The 12,337-nt window shown below is 45.1% G+C and overlaps 1 protein-coding gene across 9 annotated transcripts in view; it reads left to right on the forward strand.

Moving 5' to 3' along the window:
- Positions 1-12,337, forward strand: part of SIDT1 (SID1 transmembrane family member 1) — a 56,300-nt gene that overhangs the window by 22,099 nt on the left and 21,864 nt on the right. For 8 of the 9 annotated variants that reach the window (XM_030463704.1, XM_030463710.1, XM_030463724.1 and 5 more), the window contains exons 5-12: positions 594-695; positions 1,833-1,916; positions 2,491-2,584; positions 4,144-4,215; positions 4,584-4,677; positions 5,356-5,399; positions 10,282-10,353; positions 11,712-11,860. In XM_030463704.1, coding sequence (XP_030319564.1) covers positions 594-695; positions 1,833-1,916; positions 2,491-2,584; positions 4,144-4,215; positions 4,584-4,677; positions 5,356-5,399; positions 10,282-10,353; positions 11,712-11,860 — 711 coding nt within the window. Of the gene's footprint in view, positions 1-593; positions 696-1,832; positions 1,917-2,490; positions 2,585-4,143; positions 4,216-4,583; positions 4,678-5,355; positions 5,400-9,422; positions 9,493-10,281; positions 10,354-11,711; positions 11,861-12,337 lie in introns of those variants that run through there. The other variant, XM_030463731.1, reaches the window with a different exon arrangement.

Here is a 12,337-nt window from a genome sequence, read left to right on the forward strand (position 1 = left end):
CTTTTTTTGGGGTGGGAGGGGCTATAGCTGAATTATTTTTCAAAATTGAAAAGAGAAAAGCAACCTCCATTACCACTTGTCTTCATAACTGAGCAAAACCAAAAAAACCCTAAATCCTACAATTGCAGGCATTTATTTATGAAACTCTTGAGAGTTCAACCTAATACTTTTCAGTCTGTCTTTGAAGCAATGCATAGAGATAAACTCTATGATGTGTTCCATATATAAAGTACAGCCAGCAGTATGGAAACATCTGGAAACAGAGAATGGAGTAGCCTATAAAATGAAGTCACTTTAGCTTGATCAGATGAAAAATTAAAAGCTTAAGGGGGACAGAAGCTATGCTGTATCTTGCATGCTGAAGATGTCTGTGTCTAACAGCATGTGGTGCAATGGGGACAGTTGTCTGTATATAATTAATCTGCTCTTCTGTAGGGTAAGGTCCTAATATTTGAAATCTGAATTTTGTGAAAGCCCTCCACATCTAACCCCAAAGCCCAGACTGGGCTGTGCAGGTACCTTAGGGAGGCTCTGAAGCTACTGGCAAGTGTGGTTTCTGGACTGTAACTCTCAGCACTCTGCTTTCTCCTCAGTATTTTTTGTATAAGTTTCCTGAGGATGTCGATTCAGTCATTATTAAAGTGGTGTCTGATGCAGTCTACCCATGCTCAGTGGTCTCCGTCCAGGATATTGTGGTAAGTCTAAGCAGAAAAGGGAAAGGAACTTGCTAAACCTCTGTGTTCTCCTGTGAAGGGTTCTGTTCCCCGGCTGAGGTAAAAGCCCTAGGAAGGTCTTAATTTTAGTGGTAAATGGAGCCCCTGAAAAAGGAATGAAAATCCTGTAGGAAGGATGGAAAGACAGAGATGCTGAGCTCATACAGACATTTTTGTTGCAAATAAGTGTGCAAGATGTTCTTCTCCAGCCTCTCCATAGGGCATTTGTTTTCATGTTCCCCTTGTAAGGTTTAACACAGCTGCCTTGCAGCACGGGTCTGTCTCTTCAGAGAGTGGTGTTGAATGGGATGCTGGTGGCTCAGAGAGGTGACAGTGTTGTTCTCTTGACTCTCCCCTTGCTCAAGGAAGCATGGAGAGCTTCTGATTTCCAGGCATAAGGTCTCCTCCTTTCCAATTCATTTTCCTTTCTCCAGATTTTCTCATACTCTTTCCTGGGAAGGGGACAGCGGCTGTTCTCTGCCATGGAAGTGTTCTGTAGCTCACAGCTAGCCTCTTATTCCTTCTCCTTTCCCACCTTCTGGAATGACCTGGAGGGGAGCAGGGACCTGGAGTATGGGAGCAGTGAGATGATGACAGAGGTGCAGGGTGCCTTTGATTCTGACTGAAGACCTAGCAGGTGCCTTTAGTGCTTGGGGTGAGGAGAGAAATGGATAACATCAACTCCTTCTCACATCCCTGGGTTTGAATGTTAGAAGGGCAGGAGGGGAGACTGACAGGTAATCTTCAACCTTGTCAGGCATTGAGAGTAGTGGGAAAAAAATAAAGTGAGGGTAAGCACTTGGCATATAGTACAACCTGCAAACCCTGTGACACATGTTACAGCTGAGTCTATGCACTGTCCTGTGGGAATGGTGGAGTGATCAATCTGTCTGAATACTTTTCTGGGATAAAACTGCAGACCTCCTGGGGAAATGCTGAGATCAGTGAGTGCAGGCCAACACTGATGTATGCAGGACAGCTTTTCTAATTTCTGAATGAGTCCCGATTGTTTTGTTTCCTTTGTCACTCCAAGTGCATGCTCTGCACTGTTTGTTCTCCTGCTGGCAATATTAGTTTGGATTTTGTGCCTGGCTTAACCCTTTATTTTGTCTGGTTTAGTGCCCAGTGTATGACCTGGACCATAATGTGGAGTTCAATGGTGTTTACCAGTCTATGACAAAGCAGGCAGCTATAACTGTGCAGGTGAGACACTGATTTTTATTTATGTATGTATGTATTTATTTATTTGTATTGATTCTGGTATTGTATGGCTGTGATTATTTTATGGTTTTATTACATCAGCTGATACAAGTGGAAGAAGCAGTGTTAGCCTTTACTACAAAACCTTGCTTATGTTTGCTTGGGTAGGTGTATTACTCCTTAGATGCTGAGGGTTCTAGGTCAGAGTGCCTGCAGCTGCAGGTCTTCTATTCAAACCTTGGTTCTTCTACCACTGAGTGGTGGCAGGAGGGCTTTGTAATGGGCATAGCTTTGGTAGATGGTTTGCACTAATTAAAATAAATGCATTAATGTCCGTTTGCTTGTGCTGGGGCACAGCTCTACTGCACTCTGATGAAGTCAGTCAGCTTATTGTCAGCAAGGGAACCATTTCCAGAAGCTAATCTCTGCCCAGAACAGAAAATTCTCTGTAAGGCTGGCAGCTGTGTAACAATTAAAAGCTGATCTCTGGTCTTGTGGTCATCCCCTCTGCTTTGCATTGCAGAGAGAGACTGCTTCAGTTCTCATTGATTCTGTCTTCTTATTTCCTCCCATGCAGAGAAAGGATTTCCCAGGTGAGCAGTTCTTTGTTGTGTTTGTCATCAAGCCAGAGGATTACGCCTGCGGGGGTTCTGTGCCTTCTTCTATTCATGGTAAGTTGTGCTGGGAGGTGAGTTTGGCTGCAGCATCTGAATGATGGAACTGCAGGAGTCAGACTGTCAGACTCTCCTATGGGATTACACACGATGGTCATAGAGCTCTGTCTTATCCAGGTAGCTGTGAGGAAGGATGAAGTATAAATTTGATACAGTTGGATACATTAAAAATCTTCACCTATCTAGTTAGTATGGTGCTTGCCTTGCTGAGGTTGTGTGATTTTCAGAGGAGTCACTGGTGTCTTAAGAAATACTGGAAACATCCAGACAATGATGCTTACAGATTTTTTTTTTAATGTTTTGTTTTGGTGTGTGTGTGGTATTTTATTTGTTTTATTTTAATTTTTTCCCTACTGCTGTATTATTCTCCTGCTTGCATAGAGGGCAAGAGGACAGTGTCTGCAGAGATCGTCTTCTTTCACTATCTTGGGATCTATGGTAGCCCTGGAGTCGGAGAAACAGAAAAAAGTATTGATTTGGAGGGAATAGGTTTAAGAGGGACATGTTCTAGTGCATTTTCCAGCCTGAAAACACTGTCTACTTCCTGGCAGTGGTTAACAGCAAAGCCTCCATCACTCATGTGGTGATTGGAACCAGAGCAGGGACGTTCCTATCCTCAATCTGGATGGCTTCCTCCTTGTAGGACAAGCAAGACAGCAGCTGTATCCCCCAACATCCCTTGAGCCCCCTCCTCCCCATCCCATCCAGTCCCATCCCTGTCCCCCCTTCCAAAAAATAAAAATTAGCACCTTCTGAGCATCTTTCTCTTGTCCCAGAACTGACAGCAGAGCTGTACTGGCAGGGTGTGCTAAGCCATGCTGAAACATAACAAGTTGCTAGCATGGCATCCTTCACAGATGTTTTGCAACCACACCTTTGGCCAAAGCAAAAAATGCTTAGTAACTGTAGTGAGAAAAACTGCTCTTTGGGGACTAGAGGATTAGGACATTAAATGCCCTTGGGACTGACACATCCAGACTTGAGCAATGCTGGGGAGGGACTTTTCACAAGGGAATGTGACAGGACAGGTGACAGGACAATGGGGTATTGGTTTTAAAATGGTAGAGAGGAGAATTAGATTAGACTTCAGAAAGAAGTTCTTTAATGTGAGGGTGGTGAGACACTAGCACAAGTTGCCCAGGGGAGTTGTGGCTGCCCCCTCCCTGGAAGTGTTCAAGGCCAGGTTGGATGGGGCTTGGAGCAACCTGGTCTGGTGGGAGATGTCCCTCCCTGCCCATGCAGAGGGGTTGGCTCTAGATGACCCTTAAGGTCCTTAAGGTCCTCTCCAACCCAAACCATTTGGTGATTCTATGAATGTATAGAAGGCTCAAGAAGAGATTTCTAGCCTGAAATACAGGTTGTAAACAGGGAGGGGAAACATATGGAAAAGGTGTTTTATTGGCAAATCTGAGAAGGGTTTAGAGCAAAACCATACCCAGATTATAGTGAAAAGCCAGACCCTGGTGCTTTTTGCAAGCACAGAGAACTAAGATCAGGGCCAGAGATGACTAATGTTAAATCTTTTTTACATTTGCTGTACACTCTGTCTCTCATAGGGAATGTCAACCGTACCTGGAACCTGCAGCGGACGAAGAACCTTCAAGTGACAATTGTGCCCTCTATTAAAAGTCAGTGTCTTTCAGCAGACCCATGTAACTTTACAAGGGAACTTGGCACTTCTGCATGTAAGGGTATGGCTGAGTCAGCTGCCCTTTGATGGGATGGTGCAGAAAGCACCAGCAAAGGAGTCAAAGCTCTGGTCCCTTCCAGGAGGTGCTGTGTGGCACAGGGTGGTTTCATGGCCACACTGGCTAGCACTGGGGGTGAGGAAATGGGAGGAGACTTTGCAACATGTTCTGGTGATTTGTCTTCTAGAAAGCAGATGGGTTTTGAAGGGCTGTTTGAGTCTGAACATTGTCCTCAAGTGGAACTGGGACTGGCTCTGTGAAGAGCTGTCCCTGCTCTGTGACCTGACTGATGCTTTCTCTTTCCTCAGAGTCTGTTTATGTCCAGGCCATGTTCTTCAGCTTCCTGAGCTTCCTCTCCTTTTACCTGGGTTCAGTGGTGGTTGCTTTCGTGCACTACATCAGGTGGGTCAAAGGGTTTTACAAGAACAGCCTGTCTGGTTTTCCTCATCCTTGGAGATGCCTCATCCTGCAGTATATTTTGGGAAAATAGAGTGGGAAGCATCTGAAAAGAGCAGCAAAAGAAGTCCATGAGTGTTTGGTGGGCTCCTCCTAACCGTCAGCCAAAAAAGCTTCCCTTCTTCTGCTGTGGGGAGAAAAAACTAAAGCTCTGCCCTCTAGTTTTTTAAATGCCCCTCCTCCTGAGTTTCCTTGCATAAGGGTGCAGGATGGTAGATGGGAATTATAATGTCACCCATCTGAGATATGGGGTGCTAGAACACTGGGGAACCAAGATACTTCCCAGAGTGCTGGATAGAGTACTGCAGTAAGGGGTAGGAACACAAATATAGGGCCTTGGAGTCCAGAGAGGGCTGGTTTCCTTCCTGATCTACTTCCCTTGCCCCAGACTTTGATGCCTGGGCTCAGATTGAGGGGAATAATTGCATTTGGGCACAGCTACCTTCGTTTTGTTTTTTGTTTCCTTTGTGGTTTATTTTTGCTGCTGGGTTTTTTGGGGTTTTTTTGTTAGCTTTTTAGAGCTTGCACCTTATCTGCCTATTGGTATTCTATATAATCCTGCCATGGCTGGCAGGTGATAGGGTTTGTTGGCTATTTTATGGGTGCTGCTTTGTTCCTTTTCAGGGTTCAGAGGAAGGCTGCAGCTGGGAGATTGAGTCCTGAGGATGGTAAGTAGTCACTTTTCTGTTGTGTGACAGCTTTAAGTGAACAGCACATGTCCCAGGCCAGCCAAGGGACAGGCTGTGAGTCAAGCACCTTCTGTCCCTTTGTGCCACCTTCCCTGTGTGTGTACCATATAATCTCTTATTATCATATAATCTTGCTGGTGCAAGATGTTAGAGCTTCCTCTCTGATCTCGCGAGATAGTGTGCTTCAAGCAGGTTCCCTTAAACCTGGTCCTGACCTCTACCCTGAGGAACTGGCTTTTAGAAGTGTAGAGGAAGGGCAAGCCTCAGACAAACCTGACTACAGGCTAATATTCTTGCTGTTATGTCTGCTCATTTCTAAACAAGGCACTTTAATTTTGCCAGCTTTTATGCTTTAATATTTCCTCTACCTAGCTTTTTATTTAAATTAAATTTCAATTTGCTTTTTTTAACTAGGAGTTGGAGACACTGAGTGAATGAATGACTAATACAGCTAGGTAGCAGTCTGTGTTATTTACTTTGGTACTGGATGCAGTTTACTTTGTGCTGCACCCACATGTACCACATATTGCAGATTTCTGTGTTATAAAAACATAGCTGCATCTAAGAAGCTACCAGTGAAAGATTAAATTTTTTTTTCATGTGGATGAGAGGTACATTGGGAATTTCTGCTTTCTGGAGAAGGGTGGGAGGCTGTCTGTTTCCTCTAGTTCAAATATTTAGTGTCTGCAAAGTAGTGCAAATCATTGTTCTGAGGGTAAAGGCATCATCATTCGTACCTCTTTCCTGAGGAAAGGAAGAATGCTGTGTTTTGGCAGCATTGAAAAATTATTGGTATGTTCCCTTTTTAATCCTCAGCTTCTTCAGTCTCTCTGGTCTGCTATATACCCCCAGATAAGCAAACTAGTAAAACTGAGCTGTGCTTAAAAAACAAGCACTGGAACTTCACTCTGACCTGGCATTTCTTGTGGTAATATTTCTGCCAATGGCCTGGGGTCGTTTGGCTTCTCAGGAGTGGCTTCTTCAGCTACTAAGATCCACATCAGCATCCTTGTATGTGGAATGTGTGTGAAATGTTTTCTTCACAACCGAAGGAGCAGGGGGCTGTAAAAATAAAAATATTCTTAATGTGCTTAAAAATATTCTACATTTAAGTCATTTGGGATGGATCCATCTGTTAGACAACAGTGGGTCTTAGGGCACTGGAGAAATGGGAAGGGCCTGTGGGTTGGAGGGTTTGGGAAAGTTGAAGGGACCTGGCTGAGGCCCTGGAAGAGCTTCAGGTTGATGACAAGGGATCACTGTCTAAGGCAAGAAACCACAGCCTCAGCTGGGTGAGACCAGAAGCCCCAGAAAGTGCTGTTGGTTTTGCAGCTTGGGGTGCAAGTGCTGAAGGCAGTCAAGAAGCTGCTTTTCAAGCTGCCTGGGTGAGAGATGGAGGTTAAATTCTGGTGCTTGGGAAGGTTCCTGAGAAACTGCAGGGCACAAATGCTTTGCTTAGAAAGACCTAGAGGGCAGAGGACTGGGTTCCTGGGCAGGGGAGGATTGTTGAACAACAGTCCTTGTGAAACGACAGAGGAGAACAGTTCCTTCACAGTTTATGGCTTTTCTCCCAGAGGCACCGGCTCCTTCTGTGACCTGTCCTTTCCCTTATACTTTATGTCACCTTCATGTGCCTGGCATCTCATGTCAAAGCCATGTCCTTTCCTCTGGGGAGGAATAATGTCCTACCTATGTGCTGCTTCTTTCTCTGTTGTGGCTCTTCAAGGTGTGTGCCTGATTGATGTCTATAAAATTGTAAATAGCATCTTCCTTGTCCTCCAGATCATCCAGGGCATACTGACTTTCTCTAATTTTTTTTTTTCTTTTCTTCCCTACCACTGGAATTTCTCTTTCTTCAGAGTACTCCTGGGTCTTGCCTTCTCAATTGCTTCCCTTTTCCTACCCCAGCAAGAAAATTTGGATGGAGTTGTTTAGCAACTTCTCTGGCCATTGTCTTTGAATATCCTGCAACTCCAGATGCCCTTTTGTTCCTGTCACCCATCAGCTTCTGTGGTTAACTTTTTTTTTTTTTTTTTTTTTTTAAATCCTGTGGTATACCTCCCATTCCACATCATCACTATCTGGTGGAGGCAATAACTGGAGGAACCACACCTAGTTGTGGTACATTTACTTTGCTGACTCACTCACACACTGGGAAGTGGGACTGAAATTACTGAGTGAGCTGGGTCTGAATCAGTTGTTTGAGACAGGGCAGAGCTCCTCTTCTCCCTGGCCTCCTGGCTTTGTCCAGATTTAACTCTTCCCTGGGTTACTTGGGAGAGAAGTTTAACAGGTCACTGAAGAGCATAAAGACTGGTCCAAAATAAGGAGGAAGCATCCTGTGGGAGTGGACTGATGGGAATAGAAACTGTGCATGTGCTTTGGTGTCATGAATATGGGCAAATACTCTTCCACCCTCTTCCCAGTAGTCTGGATTTCCAGTTTACTTTAAAGCTGCAGGAGTAAGTGCTGAGAGAGAGGGAGAGCTGCACAGCATGTGACAAGTAGAAGATGGATCTTGCTCCTGCAGCAACCTGCTTATCCCAGCTCAGGGTGGAAGAGGTGTCATGTGGGAGGCTGTGGTGTGCCAGAGCCTTTGGTGCTCAGTGCATGCTATGTTGTCCACTTCCGTAATGCAGCTTCTTTGAGCTGTTCATTCCCCTGGTCAGAGGGATGGGGCAGCAGGGCAGAGAAGCTGCAATGGAGACCACTTTTTAGCCCTCAGCCCAACAAGCATGCTGAAAATACCAAAGGAAAATAGCAACTTGGATTTGAAACATCCAATATTATTGCTATAAGGGTGCTCCACTGCTTGGAATTGGTTCCCAGCAGAAAAAAGTTCTGGAGCACTTTCCATATGTGGCTAGTGGAAATGTTATAAAAAACTATGCAAGATGTTACAAAAGTGCCCAGAACTGCCATCGGGAAAGAATAGTCTGCCTGTGCCTGTCAGTTTGGGATAAATCAGATAATGGGAAGCCAGAGATGCAGCCTTACAAGCCCAGGCCATTGCCAGGTTGCTTGTCTTTAAATATTGCCCCATGTCATCTGTCCCTTTGCTACTGACTGGCCACTCAATGTTGCAAGGGTCCTGTCTTGATGTTCGTCATCATTGGAAGACGTGGTACTGCTCCTGCTGCCCTTTTTGGGGAGATGGGAGTTTGACCCTTCAGTGAAGGTGTTCAGCTGGACACGCATCCTGGTGTGTTTGTCTGCTGCTGGTTCAGCAGCTGAGCCCCAACACAGAGGCAAAAAGAGGGAATGTGAAGGCAGGAGGGAAGAGTCCCTGCTCAACCTGACTGTGAGGTACAAGCCTTCCTTGCTTTAGACATGTGGCTAGGAAGCAGGAATTTCCAAGCCATCAAAGACTTGTCCCTCTTGTCATCAGTACAAAGTCATGACTGCTTTTTGCACAGAGCATATTTTGCTTTCTCTTAGTTAAAACCAGACACTGTCTTGCCTGTCTTGCCAAAGGCTATCTGTGGCTCTTCCAGGGGTAACTGGAGGTAGCAATATTTAAATAGATCGACGTATGAGGAGGGAAAGGTGAAGAATTAAGAATTCAGAATCATAGAATGTTTTGGGATGGAAGGGACCTTAAATATTATCTAGTTCCAATCCCCCTGAATAGGCAGGGACACCTTTCACTAGCTCAAGTAGCTCATGGGCCCATCCAACCTGGCCTTGAACATTTCCTGGGAGATGGCATTTGCAACTTGGGCAACCTGTTCCAGTGTCTAACCAGCCTCACAGTAAATAATTTTTTCCTAATGTCTAACCTAAATCTCCCCTCTTCCAGTTAAAAGCCAATGCCCCTTGTTCTCTTGCTACACACTAGTGTAAAAAGCCCTACCCCAGCTTTTTTGTAGGCCCCCTTCAGATATTGGAAAGTCATGGTAAGGTCATCTTGGAGCCTCCTCTTCTCCAGTTGAACAACCCCAACATCCTCAGCCTGGCTTCACAGGAGAGGTGTTGCAGCCCTTTGATCATTTTAGTGGCTCTCGTCTGTTCATGTCCCAGGAGCTCTGCCTGCCTTCCTCTTCATTGGGACACACTGGTACAGGACATGCAGGTGATCCTTGAATATTGACCAGCTTTCCTGGGCTTGCTTCCCATCCAGGGCTTTGTCCCATTGTACCCTACCAAGCAGATCTTTGAAGAGACTCAAGTTTGCCCTTTTAAAATCAAGTGCCATCAGCTTACTTTGCACTTTTCTCGCTGCCCTAAGGATCTTTAATTCTACAGTTTTATGGTCACTGCAGCCTGGTCTCCCATTAAGTTTTACATCGCTCACCAGCCCACCTCTGTTGATGAGAACAAGGTCTAGCAAAGCTCCTTTTCTGGTTGGTTGCTCTGCCATTTGGAGGAGAAAGTTTTTGTCAGTGCACTCTTGGAACTACTGGAATGCCATTGCTTTGCTGTGTTATCCCTCCAGCAGATGCTGAAATGATTAAAGTTTCCCATGAGGACCATGGCTTGCAAATGTGAAGCAGCTTTTTTCTGTTTAAAGAGGGCCTCATCCACTATTGTGAGATGAACATTGTGAGATTTGCTGTAGAATTTGCCAAGTTTTGGATTCCCATAATATAATCCCTACACTGTGCCTGGAGGAAGGCTTCTGCTTTTGTGAGTCAAACTGGCAGCCTGGGTTGGGAGGCTGAAAGGAATGGGTTTGGTTCATATTGCTCAGCAAGGGTTTGCCTTTTGCACAGTATGCTCTGGAGGGAGACTCATCTGTTTGTAGAAATGCTGCTTTTCCCAAGCCATTCCAGCTCTTCAAGCTGTTCATATTCACCTTGGGGATGTGCTGTGGAGCACTGACATGAAACTAAGTGTCCTTTTGGGTCTGTTTCCATTGCAGGATCTGGGATTATGACATCTTCACACCCCATCACAGCCAACACCCCTGAGGGAAGCAGCTACGGTGCTATTGGTACAGTATCATCCTGAACTGAGGGCATGGGGAGGGTTCAGCCTGAGGCAGGAGAAGGCACTTTAAGGTGCTTTAAAGCCAGAAAGGGAATAAAGCTGAAAGCTGCCTTAGGAAGTGCTTGAGAAATAAATATGCATCTTGAGAGGTCCAGATTGCACTTTAGGGATTAAAATCTACACCAAAAAGGTGACAGATCTCTGGAAGAGTTGCCCAGAAGGCCTCTCTAATTGGAAATGGTTAAGCCTCAGCTGGTTAAGCCACAGTCACTGGAAAAGTATTGATCTCCTCCTGATCTATGAAGGAGGTTGACTCTAGGGATTGACAAAGGTGCCTTCAAGCCAGGCTTGCTAGCACATCATGCTTTAGATCAAAGCATGCCTCTTGTACTAGAAGGCTGAAGAATTGTGTGCCACGTGACAAGACAGAGTCAGAGCTTCTTGCAGTCCAGTGGTTTTATTAGGGAAGAAATAATGTCATACTAATAGCAGAGTAGAAAAAACACTTCCAGGGGCCCTGGGAACCTGAGATAATGGGAAATGCCTTCCTTTGTCAGAATACTTCTTAGTCTCCTTACAATACTTTTCTGTCCTGTGGAGGGACTGGTATTGAACAACTAATACTGTGAGGGTGTGATACCTCTGTATACCTGATGAAGAAACACAGAACTGATAGTTTGTGAGGTTTGGAAAAAAATCAGAAATAATTAAGTCCTTGAATAGAGTTGAGGGCCTCAGTATCACCTCTTGCCCCTCCCCCAGTTCTCAAGGAAATCCTTTAAAAGCATTTGGGAAATGAGGAAGAAACTTGTGTTCTGCTCATGTCAGTATAGGCAAAGGCTGGCTGGCTGGAGAGCTTGCCCTCCAGGTGGGAAGTGCAGGCAATTCCTGGTGACCTGCAGGTGACCATTACTGTGCATGCAATAGGAGCAAGACTGATGCTCTGTCAGCTTTGAATTTACTTTGTTCTACAATATTTTTAGAAAAGCTTATATGTAAGGCTTGTATAAAATCCAGAAATGAAGTAGGTCAGCCTGAGCAGTCGGCTAGGGCTTTGTCTTGTCTCAGACTTTCAGATTTCAGAGCCCAAGCTAATAAGGAGTAGAAAATGCTAGAGATGGGAAGTCAGAATAAAAGCAGGGCAAAATCCAAAATGCAGAGGGAGGAAGATTGCCCTTGAATGTGCTTTAGCTGGTACATGAAACTTGTAGGAGGGTTTGTGATCATGGAAGAACTGACTCCCTAATGTGGTTGTAACAACTTGTTGCAGCAGATTGCTGCTACTATCTGGGGCAGCTTTCTTGTTGGGATACAGGGATTTAGCCTTTATCCTTCCTGGTTCCTTCTTCTACTCTGCTCCAGATGAATCAAGCTCCAGTGGTGGACAACAGTTGTCTTCCTCTGAACATGGGCCACCAGCTGGTTCTGACACAGACAGCTCTGTGGAGGAGGAAAGTGACTTTGACACCATGCCAGAAATTGAAAGTGATAAGAACGTCATCCGCACAAAGGTACGGCTGGCATTGCAGCCATGGTGCTGGCCATGGACACATCTGGGCCAGGACCAGCAGTTGTTTCTTGCCAGGGTTTTTTAAGTTGCTGTTTCCCTTTTAGGTGTCTTTAGTTTAGTAAACCCAAATATGCTTCTTAGTACTTTTTCAGAGTCCAGAAGGTTTTCCTGCTGCTGAAAATGAATGATTTAATATGGAAAATATTGTGGGTTTAGGGGAAAGGAGGAAGAAGCTAAGAGTGTCCCAGGAAGAAAGTCCAAGGAGATGGAATAGCATAGGGAGAAAATAATGTGCAATAGTAGGTATTTATCTGGTGTCAGTAATGTAGAGGATGTACAGAGGGTCTTTAAGCTATCAGCTCTCAAACTGCCTCCTTTTGTCACCCTGCACTGCTTCGTGTGGTCAGAGACTCAGAGCCATTCCTGGAGGTCAGAGTTCTGCAGAACTCGTTCTCAGAATCAAGGGACTCAATGAGCT

Source organism: Calypte anna, chromosome 1 (assembly GCF_003957555.1).
Source record: "Calypte anna isolate BGI_N300 chromosome 1, bCalAnn1_v1.p, whole genome shotgun sequence".
NCBI lineage: Eukaryota > Metazoa > Chordata > Aves > Apodiformes > Trochilidae > Calypte > Calypte anna.